This window comes from Myxocyprinus asiaticus, chromosome 33 (genome assembly GCF_019703515.2).
Source record: "Myxocyprinus asiaticus isolate MX2 ecotype Aquarium Trade chromosome 33, UBuf_Myxa_2, whole genome shotgun sequence".
Classification (NCBI taxonomy): Eukaryota; Metazoa; Chordata; class Actinopteri; order Cypriniformes; family Catostomidae; genus Myxocyprinus; species Myxocyprinus asiaticus.
Window position 1 is genome coordinate 25,566,089 of NC_059376.1, and position 14,125 is coordinate 25,580,213.

Sequence of the window (14,125 nt, forward strand, 5' to 3'; positions counted from 1 at the left end):
GATACATACCCAAACAGAGAAAAACTAATCATATCTATACACTCCACTTATGTAGAAATATGTTCAGCACACAAAACAAGGCAAAATATTTGGCTGCTTCATTGATTAAAAAGGCCTTTGACTCTGTTTGGTATAATGGACTCTTCCTTAAACTCATCCAGAGTGGAATAGGAGGAAAGACATATGATATCATAAAAGATGTGTACAAAGACAATAAATGCTGTGTTAAGATTAATGACAAAAGAACAGATTATTTCAATCAGACCAAGGGAGTTCATCAAGACTGCATCCTCAGCCCAACTCTATTTAATATTTATATAAATGAATTGGCCGCAACCCTTCAAAAGTCACATTGCCCTGGACTGACCTTAGATGGCAGAGAAATCAAATGTCTCCTTTACGCTGACAACCTCCTGTTGATGTCACCTAATGTAGAGTGAGTACATGAAAGTCTCTCGATTTTAGAAAAAATATAGCAGTGATTGGGCCTCACCAATAAACATGGAGAAGTCCAAAGTCATGATTTTTCAGAAGAAAGAAAATTGCATAATGAACAATAAATGTATTTTTACAATCGGGGGAACAATCCTTCATCATGCCAACTGCTATACTGTAATTATTTGGGTCTTACAATCTCTGCTTCAGAACAATTTGATTTGACAATAAAAGATCTGACTGACAAAGCCCGTAGGACATATTATAGTATAAGAAAATCATTATTTAAATTCAACCCCCCCATTAAACTGTGGCTGAAAGTCTTCGACCGCATCATCAAACCTATACTTCTATATGGCTGGGAACTCTGGGCCTGGGATAAAATCCTTGTTGAAATTTTCCACCTAGAATTCTGCAAAAACATCCTGGGAATTCACAGAAATGCTCCAAGTCTGGGTTGTAGAGCAGAACTGGGCTGGTTCCCTTTCCTTACTGAAATCCAGAAGAGAGCAGCTAAGTTCTGGTTCCATTATCAGACACACCTCCAGATAACTACCATCACTGTACCTTTACACACAGGGCAGGACACCCAGAGAGTGAACCTCTGCACTATTTAGTGGAAAAATATCAACTAAATTCATCCATCCAGTTCAGACTGGCAAAACTGAAACAGACAGAAAGAACAACCCAGGAAGAATACATTCATGATTGGCAGCACAAAGTCACACAAGTACATAAATTAAGCTACTTCCACAGAATCAAGATTGATTATGAATTGGCACCATATTTGATCAATATTAAAGACTATCGACAAAGAACGCTACTGTCAAAGTATCGTGTGTGTGAGCACAGCCTGTCCGTATAGACGGCCGACACAGACAGAACTGGAGGCCCAGAGAGGAAAGACTGTGTTCACACTGCACTGAAGGAGTCGTGGAGGACGAGCTGCACTTCCTCACTCACTGCAGTAAATATGAGACAATTAGACACACTTACTTTACACAAATAGTTTACATTCTAGCTGAATTCCAGGACATAAATGATTTAGCCAAAATCTTGTATCTTATGGGAGAGAAAGTATAGTGTATTCAGCTGGCAGCTCAGTATGTGTCCTCCTGTCAACATATGAGGGAGAGAGGCTGACACCTCATGATATTAGAACTCTATTGAAACTGCTATTTTAATGTACTTTTTTCTTTCCTTTCTCATTACTCTCTTTATTTTATTTGTAATTTGTTTGTATTCTATTTTATTATCATTATTATTTATTTATTGTTTATAGATATGTTTTTTTATGTTTGTAATATGTTTATTACTCAATGCTTTGGCAACATTGTACATTGTATACGGTCATGCCAATAAAGCTAATTTGAATTGAATTGAATTGAAAGAGAGAGAGAGAGAGAGACTTGTGTTGCAAAATTGCTTTTGTTTGATGTTTTTCAATAGAACCAATTCCTCACATTGAAACACCAGACAGTCAAATCACACACTCACACAAGCCCAATTGCTCATCACAAGGCGGATTGCTGTCTCTCTGTGTGAATCATTAGTTACCATGGCACTACCACAAAACATTTATAACATTCTGTACACACGGCACCTGGAATTTTCTATATTCGCAATTTGCTACATCAGTCATTTCAGTCATTAATTTCCCTTTTTTTTAAACTCCATCCCCCACAATAAACACAGGATTGTCATGCCCAAAACATCTGTTATAAATGACAGGGAAACAGGGTGGGTGAAGTTCCAGGAATCAAAAATGTGCGAAAACACATTTTTCACCCCCACAGCCTCATACAGAGCACACCCTCCTACACCACCCAAAACACTGCTGCACTGTTGCTACCCAACAAATCAGTGATCAGTAGTGTGCTGTGGATTTGAGCCATTAGGAGTTTTACGCTCACCATGATCGTGGGCGAACACCAGCATGCCATGTTGGGTCAGTCTGTGAGCAATGTCAGCATATCCCCCACAATGCTCTCCTGCTCCATGGGCGACAAACACCAGTGCCCTGATGAGAGAAACATCCACATTAATGACAAACATACAGACACATCCTACCAACACACTGACACCAGAATAACACTCATTAGCTACATACGCACAAAAATCGAGAGGAAAATAAGGCCCAAAGAGATGAGGGGAAAAGAGAGATTCCAGCTTCATTTGGTCCAAACTTGAGCCAATTTGTTATGACCTCCAAGCAGCCCCTGATCATTGACAAAAAGAATCTTTGTAAATGCATAATAACATCCTCTCAGAGGACTGAGAGAGTGTGTAAGGGTATGTAGGATCCTTTAAGGGATAGTTCACCCAAAAATTTAAATTCTGTCATCGTTTTCTCATCCTTGTGTTATTCCAAAACCGTATGACTTTCTTTCTTCCATGGTAAACAAAAGGAGATGTTAGGCAGAATGGCAACCTGTCACCATTCACTTTCATTGTGCATTGAAAGTGAATGGTGACTGAGACTAACATACTGCCTTCTTTTGTGTTCCACAGAAGAAAGTCATACAGGTTTGAAAAAACATAAGGGTGAGTAAAGTAAATATTTTGGGTGAATTATCCCTTTAATGGTGTGATAGAACGACCTGCCCTCTCGTCTTCGTCACCCCGCCTCTGAGGGCCGTCCTTCAGCCAGGCTCACGAAGGGAGTGGGCAGAAGAGAGAAGAGGCGCATAATTAATAAGCCCGTTTGGGCAGCGGGGTGGAACGAGGCACACCTGATGTGTGTTTGGCCTCGTCGCCGCTGCCAAATAAACGCTGAGCGTGCCTCTTCTCGGGAAACCGGCTTCTATCTCCTTGGCCGAGTTCGGAATGGCATACTACCATACTATTCTTACTATTTCTGCCATAGACATATATGGCTGAAGTAGTAAGAGTAGTATGAGTAGTATGTAATACTGAACTCAGCCAGAGTGTGAACACACTGGCATCCTCATGGATCCAGGAGCAGAACGGGGAGAGTTCAGGCCGAATTAGATGCGACACCGGGGATTGAAGCACGCGTCGTGGCCGACGGGCATGGATGCTGGGCCACTTTCCCCTCACATCTGCCGTGGGCCTGGGAAGATAGACAGCCAAGGACTAGTGATGTCCAGTACGTGAACGAATTGTTCTTTTGAACCAGTTCTTTTTAGTGAACGAGTTGAACCAGTTCATCAAATCGGACTGAATCGTTTGAATCAGTTCTCATCTCAACAGTACGTTGAGTCGTTCGCAGCAGTTCTCGAGTCAACAGTACACTGATCTGAGGACAGCAGCTCTCGAGTCAACAGTACACTGATCCCAGGACAGCAGCTCGCGAGTCAACAGTACATTGAGTCATTCGCAGCAGTTCTCGAATCAACAGTACACTGATCTGAGGGCAGCAGCTCTCGAGTCAACAGTACACTGATCCCAGAACAGCAGCTCTCACGTCAACAGTACATTGAGTCGTTCGCAGCAGTTCTCGAGTCAATAGTACATTAATCCGAGAACAGCATATGCGCTTACATATGGCTTTATTGAATGTGTTTGTGCATGTATTCTACGACACAGGCGTATTAGCATTATGTATAGTGATGTCATTGCAGGATGACGCAAATTAACTGGTGAATCGTTCATGGAAAAGAAATGGACTTCCCATCATTACCAAGGACACCGTCAACCCAAGTGCCACGGACCAATAAGGGGAGCACGTGCGGCCTCCAGACCCCGCCAATGTACTGGATCCTCCTGTGGACACTCCCCACCCAACACGACGCTCCCTTTCACCGTGAGGATGCCAGATTCCCCTTTAATTTGGACACTTTCCCCCTTGGACACTATTTTCCCCATTTTTGGACATTTTATGTTTATTATTTCTAATAAATGTCTCTCCGAGGCTTGAAGCCACACCCATTGTGTCTGTCTCTTGCTCACCCCACCACAAGCGTTTGTGTTTACCACTATATCCTTTTTTCTGCTTTCTCTCATGCACACAAACATATTTAATAAAATCTTAAAAGAAACTCAATCAAAGAGCTGTTAGTGGTAACATGAGTGTGTGTGTGTGTGTGTGTGTGTGTGGTTATGATCATACTCAGATAAAAAAGTTTTAGTCCTTCAACCCTGGGAATAGAGAGTGCAAAGCAGACAGAGAGACCACTGTGTGTGTTTTTGTGTTTGTGAGTGTGTGTGTTTCTTTGGAATTCCAAAATTTATCTAATAGCGTTAAAATATACGGTAAAAAGCTTCAAGTTCAAGGACAGAGCAGAGATAAATAGAGAATGAAATACAGTCGGTATGTGTCGCAGGCTGTACAGCTGACAGCTGTATAAATATCTACAAAATGGTAGAGGAATTCTTCTCCAGATTATCTTCTCAGAAACAAGAGAATGAAACATGCCAACCAGCATGACCCAATTTAACAGACAGACTGTCCACTTGTGCTTGTGTCTGACTTTTCATGGGTTCAATGCCCAGATTATCTTTAGAGTGATCTGTCATTAGGCTACAGGGGGTCACACAATGAGCTACTATGGTCTTTTCAACTTTCACCCACTTACTGCCACTCTGGCCACATGTGACGGCATTAGCACTGGACATGTACGTGTCAGAGACAGTGTGAGATGATGTCTGTACTCTGTACCATGAGCAGAGTGGATCTGCTAAATGACTAAATGATCCAAGCACTGGACTATTGAATTCACTGAAAAAATTTAAATTCCAGTCCTCTAGCTTATCATGTTAATTTCTGTCATGCCTTTTGTTTTTCCTGGAAGTTCAACTTCCAACAGACAACTTTTTCTACATTTATGTTTACTTTCAAAGGTTGGTTTGGTGTAGACATCAGCTGATTGACGGTCAGTTTACGACAGCTAAAGTAATCTAGACTGTGCATGAATATCCTCCAAGTGCGGTGTCTATACTAAACCGTTACCTTGTCTCAAGTTCAGATAGGAGTTACATTTGGGTTATTGGCCACATTCTGATAAAAATTAGGAATGCACCAATATTTCAATACTGAAAAGCTGACAATTATTTTTACGTTATAGCAGATAAACGATAAATGTTGATATTATAGATCTGTACTATTTTGTCTAAAAAATATTCAAATCCACTAACAACTAAAATCTTAGTGCTAGATTACAGCAAACAAAGTAATATTGAGTCAACAGTTAAATATCCAAAATAGGGCAATAAAAATCCAACATCAACCTATACTGATAAATTAAAGAAAATTGCCAACATTAGTAAACCGATAATTATTTTTATGTTATAGCTGATAAACAACAAATGTTGATATTAAATATCTGTACTAAATGCTCTAGATAATTTTAGATTACTGCAAACAAAGTAATCTTGAGTCAAAAGTTAAATATCCAAAACAGGGCGATAAAGAACCAACACCGATACTGGTACATATAATATATATATATATATATATATATATATATATATATATATATATATATATATATATATATATATATATATAAACACACACACACACACACACTGGCAGCCAAACGTTTGGAATAATGTGCAGATTTTGCTGTTTCGAAGGAAATTGGTACTTTAATTCACAAAAGTTGCATTCAACTGATCACAAAGTACAGTCAGGACATTACTGATGTAGAAAACAGCAACATCACTATTTGAAAAAAGTCATTTTTGATCAAATCTAGACAGGCCCCATTTCCAGCAGCCATTACTGCAACATCTTATCCTTGAGTAATCATGCTTAATTGCTAATTTGTTACTAGAAAATCACTTGCCATTATACCAAACACAGCTGAAAGCTATTTAGTTAATTAAATAAAGCTTAACATTGTCTTTGTGTTTGTTTTTGAGTTGCCACAGTATGTAATAGACTGGCATGCAGGCCCGGTTCCAGATCAAAATCACTAAGAGTGCTTCTGAAAATAGTGGGGGTGCTCTATATAAAGTGGAGATGTATCATAATTACACGTTTAAATGTTACTTAAACAACGTAAAGAAAAGTTTGTTTTTTTAATGTACAAAACATTTATTGCTGGGGGTGGGGGCGGCAAAATTCTGCGCCTGCAGATTAGGACATACTGATTTGCAAAATCATACACGTTTATACGTTTTGATGCAGCAATTGTGTGTTCACAATATGCAAGGATTTTTGTGTGTTTGCAAGAAAATCTGCTTGCCAATTTACAGTATTAGACTTACATATTCAATTGAGCAGGGGTGTGCAATTATTTTGGTACTGGGGCCACATCAGCTGTTAAGTAGAACATGGAACAGAGAAGATAAAAATTTCTGCATAATTTTATCTTTTAAGCCCAGACATGCACTCAATGAATGATGCACAATATTCTGAAATGTATACTGATGGGACCATTCTGCAATTGCTTGAAGTTTTGCTGCTATACTTTCTATCATGTGTTAGTAAAACTGAATAAAGACTGAATAAAATTATTAATTTATTATTTTACCATACTTCAATGCAATGGTAATTTAGTATTCAATTTAACACTCTATATCAGGAGTCTGGTTTAAAAATAGAATAAAATATTCGGGAAAGAGATTCTAAAAGCTTATTTTAATGTTGGCCGCAAAGTGGACCCGTTTACTTGTTTTATTCTCAGAACATTATCAACCTGTTTACATGCTCATGGGTCATGATGTGGGTCTTGTCAATGTTTGGCACCCCATTCAGCACACCACTGAATAAAACAGGCTGCATGACACCGATAAATGATTACTGCCAGAGTAACATTCACAGACAGGTGTGAGGGACTTCAGCATTTTACAAATAACAAAGAATAAATATATTCCTCTCTCACTTGGTTTTACTCGCATGTCCTCCATACACTACTGAGAGCTAAGTTGTTGTTTGTTTGTTTTTTGCGGAGAGAATGTGCATGCACTCACATGTATGGTTGCCAGATTGCATAAATTAAGTATGACATAAGGTGAAATATTTCTATTTTGTGCAAGTATAAATCTCTTATTGGGGTGTTGCATATATTATCTGGCAACCCTGAGCATATCTAATAAAAAACTTTCATGATAAATTGACCCACAGGCAGTAGTTTGCCCTGGTCTGAAATTGAGGGTGCTCTAAGGTTCGTTTGAGGGTGCTTAGCACCCTCAAGTACCCCTGTAGAACCGGGATTGCTGGCATGTCTTGAGGTCAATATTAGGTGAAAAATGGAAAAAAGAAACAGCTTTCTCTAGAAACTCATCAGTCAATCATTGTTTTGAGGAATGAAGGCTATACAATGCTTGAAATTGCCAAAAAAACTGAAGATTTCATACAAAGGTGTACACTACAGCCTTCAGAGACAAAGGACAACTGGCTCTAACAAGAACAGAAAGAGATGTGGAAGGCCCAGATGTACAACTAAACAAGAGGATAAATACATCAGAGTCTCTAGTTTGAGAAATAGACGCCTCACATGTCCTCCGCTGACAGCATCATTGAATTTTACCTGCTCAACACCAGTTTCATGTACAACAGTAAAGAGAAGACTCAGGGGTGCAGGCCTTATGGGAAGAATTGCAAAGAAAAAGCCACTTTTGAAACAGAAAAACAAAAAGAAAAAGGTTAGAGTGGGCAAAGAAACACAGACATTGGACAACAGATAATTGGAAAAGAGTTTTATGGATCTTAACCACATTGAGCTTTTGTGGGATCAGCTAAACTGTAAGGTGCGTGAGAAGTGCCCGACAAGACAGCCACATTTATGGCAAGTGCTACAGGAAGCGTGGGGTGAAATGTCACTTGAGTATCTGGACAAACTGACAGCTGGAATGTCAAGGATCTGCAAAGCTGTCATTGCTGCACGTGGAGGATTTTTTGATGAGAACTCTTTGAAGTAGTTTAAGAAGTTCTGAAAAATGTATTCAAATTGTAATAGTACTTTTTCACGTTATTAATGTCCTGACTATACATTGTGGTCAGTTGAATGTCACATTGGTGAATAAAAGTACCAATTTCTTTCCATAAGAGCAAAATCTGTACATTACTCCAAACTTTTGGCCACCAGTGTGTGTGTATGTATATATATATATATATATATATATATATATGGCTGATACCAATCAAACGATAATTTTATGTCATAGCCAATAAATGATTAATGTTGATATTATAGATCTGAACTATTTAAAAAAATATATATATATTTAACACTAACTACTAAAAGCTGTAGATAATGTTAGATCATGGCAAACAAAGCAAACTGATCTCACAATGAAATCGGAAACAGTAGTTTGACTTTCCTTTAGCTAAAATCGCACCGTGCTAACCGAAATTGGAAACACTGCCCCCAGTGGCCAAAGCAGTAAGTGCTGTTGGGTGTATAGACGTGATCTCCATTTTCCAGATATAATGGCAAGGAGGGCCACCAAAAGAGTGTTGTGAAGCAAGTTGTTTTCAGCTGTACATAATGTAATACAGTAAAGAGGAATGCATACTTTATAAAATGTATCCCCAAACCCCAAACCTAAATCTAACCATCAGTGGAGTAAAAATTTAATGTTAGAGGGAACTGATTCACAGATTATGCGAACACGTTTACTTCATGGTTTCAACAGGATCCGAACACGCGTCTCCCATGCGTTCCGGTTGCGCCACAGGGGAAAGTAAACATGCTGGAGCCAATGCAAAAATATCTGATATGAGATGATGCTTGTCGGTGTGTCGGCATAATGTGGCTGATCCTAGGGTACCGGAAACTCTCGGAAACAACATGCCGATTTTCAGTGATCATGTTGCACAAAGTAGTCTTGAGTCAACAGCTGAATATCCAAAACAGGGCAATAAAGAACCAAACATCAACCAATACTGATAAATAAATTGTTTTAAAAAAAAAAGGCTGATACCAATAAAACGAAAATTATTATGTTATAGCCAGCCAATAAATGATTAATATTGATATTATGGATCTGACTATTTTAATAATAATAAAAAAAAGAGATTTAAAACACACTAACAACTAAAAGCACAAGATAAAATTAGATTACGGCTAACAAAGTAATCTGGAGTCCACAGTAAAATATCCAAAACAGGCCGATAAAGAACCAACAACAAATGTTACTGATCAATTAAAAAAATCTGTAATATCGGCCGATAACCAATATGGTCACATTATATTTTGCATCCCCAATAAAAAAGTAAAACAAATTGTGGACACTGTTCTTTCTACCTTCTAAACATTTAAATGGGTTATTAAGTCATTTCCATGCAGTACAGCCCAAAGCTTAGATGTTTTTGATGGACTGTTTCTACAAATGTTATAAACAACCAGTACACAGACCCACAGAATCATCAAACGATCAAACGAAGCCTAAATATTTCAGCATAAACAGAATCACAGAGTGCAGCACTAGAGAGCATCCTGTCAGCTTTCCTTCAGATGTTTGATATAAACATCTCTGCTGTGTTTTTATCTTTCCGAATCAGTCACATGGGAGAGGTTCCATCTACTGATGCCAGAACAGAAAAATCTAGGGTTTTAGTGCCTAAACTGAGGATTTCAGTGTATGTGGTTTACCGGTTCACTCTCTGTTCCTATAACTATCACTATACTGTGCTGTATACAGTATATGTACATGAACATATGCATACACTTATACACATACACACTAACACTCACAAAGACACTTGTTGTTGACATGCATCAGAGATCAAATTAGTCTGAGAGAAGGGAAGAGGTGGTAACTATGGTAATGACATATTCCCCTGGGCTTCAATGTGAATAGCTGTAGGCCTGTAGACCTGTTAAGGCTGTAATCACGAACACACACAAATTTAGATGCTCGCTGCCTGTCTAGTGAGTGTGAGCTGTGTGTGATTAAATCTACAAAAGCATCTGATAACTCCACATCCTCAAAAATGACTTATTTTTATAATTGCTCAGAAAAAAACAACTTTCACACAAACATGACAACACAGTGCCTTGCAAAGCCAAAATGCAGAAACTATGGCAACAATTATACTGCAAACAATGGCATTTTTGACTGTCCAACCAAATGTGGATTATAAAAGAATCTCAAATTTGACCCTAGTTAAGATAAACCCGCCTTGTCACAGACGATCTGTATTATGTGTCTCTATATAGACCTAAGTGGTCAAAAAGGAGCCATGAGCAGGGGCTTTCGACAGAAACCCTGCATAAGGAACCAACACATTCCCTTTCGGGTGCATTCACTACAGAGACACTGTCTGGGCTCCTTTTCTATTCACTTTAAGCAGCTGAGTAATTCAGGACTGTGCTATGAATTAACAATAAAGTGTTTTGAGAAACTGATATTAGATTACTGTAAATCATTTCAGATGTTGGCAGGCATTGGCACTGCCTGTATAATATAATCAGCCATTCTTAAAATAGGTCATATTTTATAAGAAACTTCTCCTCTATGTTTCCTCACACCAGCAGACAGATCATGTGAGTGGGCCTACTGTTTGTGGTTTGACAAAAAGGCGAAACTCTACTGAAAACCGCAGATGAACCCACTGTTAAACGTTTACTGCACCATTAAAGCCTATGTTGTTTTACTAGCTATAATGCTCGTGTATTTCAAAATAATCGTTCAGGTGCTGGTTTGGAAATGCAGGCTCCTGAAAGTAGGTTAAAAATAAGCTATGTTTTGACTACGTTCACCAAAATTCATTCAGATCCATTTAATTATTAGTTCAGTGACCATTTCTGGTGATGCCACCTGGTGATGTCTTGTGTGAAATGAGTTAGTCACTGAATCAACGATAAAAATAAAATTTTAATCCTTTAAAATTTGTATGTCTACAGACCTATAAAGAGACTTTAGTTGAGGTTTTAAGCATTATAAGAACAAAGAAAATCTATCATTTCCCTACAGTTTGTGTGCTGCTGAGCATGACGTTTATCAAAAGACAACAATATAGTCTTATATTATCATGAGTTTCAATAATGTCTGTACATTTTCATGTATAAAATAGCATGTCTACATGTCTATTCACTTCAGTAAAATGCATGTGTTCTAAGAACACAGCAGATCTATCTTTTTCCTACAGTTTGTCGACTGCGTACCAACATAGAGGTAAAAAAACAAGAGCTGATAATAAAAATAGCTTTAAATATTTAACACAGATCCAGTAATCTGCTTAAATTGGCAAAAAAAAAAAAAAAAAAAAATCAAACTTTTACCTCACAAACATAATGTAAAAAGCATAACTTAATAAAGACTCATGCACTGATATAAACTCCACTTACAATGTGTGCTTAAAAGAAGGATTGTCCTTAATTTTTTTCTGCAGTGCATTTCACGTAATGCTGCCAATCAAGAATGATATGCCAATAAATAACTCTCGTTTGTGTGTTCCTCATCTCTAGATTATTAATTTAGATCAACATCAATGGAGATAAGAAACATGGAAATTAGCCATGTTGATTAGACTGTCTGACTGACGGCCTATTACATAAGGGTTGTGCTCATGAAACTCACCTGTGATTGGCTGGATGGTTGCTCAATCAGCCCAAAGTAACAAAAGCAAAGAAAACTGTATACAAATCCACCATTTGGGCTTGGTATGGGTTTAGCTTGGAAAAGTGTGGAGGACTGAATCACATTTTTTAAAGAGTGCGGGGAACGTGTCCCCCATCCCCCCTGGCTGCTACCCCCTTGCAAAGGGGAACCTCTACAGCAAACTGCAGATGAACCCACTGTTAAATGTTTACTGCACTGTTAAAGCCTATGTTGTTTTACTAGCTATAATGCTTGCGTATTTCAAAATAATCGTTCAGGCGCTGGTTTGGAAACGCAGGCTCTTGAAAGTAGGCTAGGTTAAAAAATAAGCTCCGTTAGTGGCCGTTCACACCGAACACGTTTTTGCGTCCATCCGTGCTGTTTTTCAACTGTTTTCATATGAAAACTTGCGTTCCAGTTAGACGGATGTCTTTGATCGTTGCGCCGCGTCTTGCTGTTTTTGCCCGCAAGCACGTGTTCGGTGTGAACTGCCCCTTTAGAAACATCTACTAACGCTTATCAGCCTCTCGCACTGCTCTCTCAACCGGAGGCTGTAACGGAAGAGTTCGCTTGGTCCCAAGAGGACTGACCTTATCTGTGTGTGTGTGTGTGTGTGTGTGTGTGTGTGTGTGTGTGTGTGTGTGTGTGTGTGTGTGTGAAATCTGCATTAATTGACACTTGTCTCTTGCACTAACTTCGGCGGACTGTCAGGCTCCCAGTAACGGCAGAACAAGTGCAGTCCTTCGGCGTTGACGATGTGCGCCAAGTCGGTGTAGGGGACACCTTGCGGTGACTGACGAGTCCCCTCGGGCTCCGGCATGTCTGAAATAAACAAACGGAAGGCTGTCAGAAGCTCGCGGCTGTACCAGTAGGAAACAGCGGCGACTAACAGGCAGATAGCTAACACATGCATTGCGGGAATTTCATTCATCCGGTACGGCGCATTGTACAGCGACCGGCTTAATGTTTTCAATGACAGCCGCTGACGTCAGGGGGACCTGACGGAACAGTGACTGTTACACTTCCGCAACAGACTCAAACACATTCACGCACGCTTTGAAAAGGACCGAAAATGAAGTCTATTTTCATCACATTAAGCAGATTCCCATAGACAGAAGTAAAAACAGAGCGCACGGTCCTGCACTGACTGACAGCCTGCCAAGAGAGATGGAGTGAGAGGCTGCCAATTAATTTTAGACCATCAGTGCAGACTACTGTATTTGGGTCGATGGAGAATTGAGGCCAAGACTGAAAGATTTATATAGGCTACTATACTGTAACAATTGACTTGGAGGTCTCGACCATTCAGTCACGCAAGAGAAACACTGACAGGACACAAGACGTTTGTATGCTTTATCTCTAAAAGTTTTCTTTCTTTATGTTCTGATTATGGTTTTATATTACAATGAGAAAATGTTATCCGTATACTACAGTAAACACACTCTTGCCTTTATAGGAGCTGTAAATTCCCGTAACTAAGCCTGTATGAAATTGCGCTGGTGAACACTTTACAATATTTAATAGAAACATATTAGCTATTTATATCCTAAACACTAGGTATCAAACAAGAAGCAAATCTAACCTGCCACTTACCTGAACCTACTACCGACAGAATACTTGTCACACACAAATAAAGTCAACTTTTGGAGTCAGTGGTCCGGTACCGGCGCTAAAGCTTCTGCTGTTCCCCGCACTGAGCTCTGCCCTGATCTGCTCACCAACAGATGCTCAGCGGCCGCCTTTTGGGTGGAGAATGTAAAGGGAGCTGTGTGACAAAGCGCAAACACATACAGTATACACACACACACACACACACACACACACTCTCTCTCTCTCTCTCTCTCTCTCTCTCTCTCTCTCTCTCTCTCTCTCTCTCTCTCTCTCTCTCTCTCTCTCTCTCTCTCACCTCTTTCACATTCACTGTCTTTCAATAGGAAACTGTTTGGATCTGAGACTTGAATTGCATATTTTGCCTATACATTTCACTATAAACCCTGATGTTGTCATTACTGTAAAAATCAAGTTGTCTTAATTTATCATTACTTGAAATGTCAAGTTTTGGGCTCATAACTCAAACATCTTGAATCAGTTATAATATTCTTAATAAACTGAGCTGCATTATTGTATAATCTAAATTGATGTCAATTCAATTAAAATTATAAAATAGAAAAAAAATTTTTTTACAAAAATAATTTTGCAAAAATATTGGTATAGTAACATGTTTCTATCATAC

General features: G+C 39.0%; 1 protein-coding gene across 2 annotated transcripts in view; it reads right to left on the reverse strand.

Moving 5' to 3' along the window:
* Window positions 1-13,682, reverse strand: part of LOC127424701 (monoglyceride lipase-like) — a 31,877-nt gene extending 18,195 nt beyond the window's left edge. Inside the window, exons 1-3 of one of the 2 annotated variants that reach the window (XM_051670103.1) lie at window positions 13,486-13,682; window positions 12,588-12,714; window positions 2,349-2,455 (exon numbers count right to left, since the gene is read on the reverse strand). In XM_051670103.1, coding sequence (XP_051526063.1) covers window positions 2,349-2,455; window positions 12,588-12,712 — 232 coding nt within the window. In that variant the 5' untranslated portion in view covers window positions 12,713-12,714; window positions 13,486-13,682. Of the gene's footprint in view, window positions 1-2,348; window positions 2,456-12,587; window positions 12,855-13,485 lie in introns of those variants that run through there. The other variant, XM_051670102.1, reaches the window with a different exon arrangement.
* Window positions 13,683-14,125: the final 443 nt, after the last annotated feature.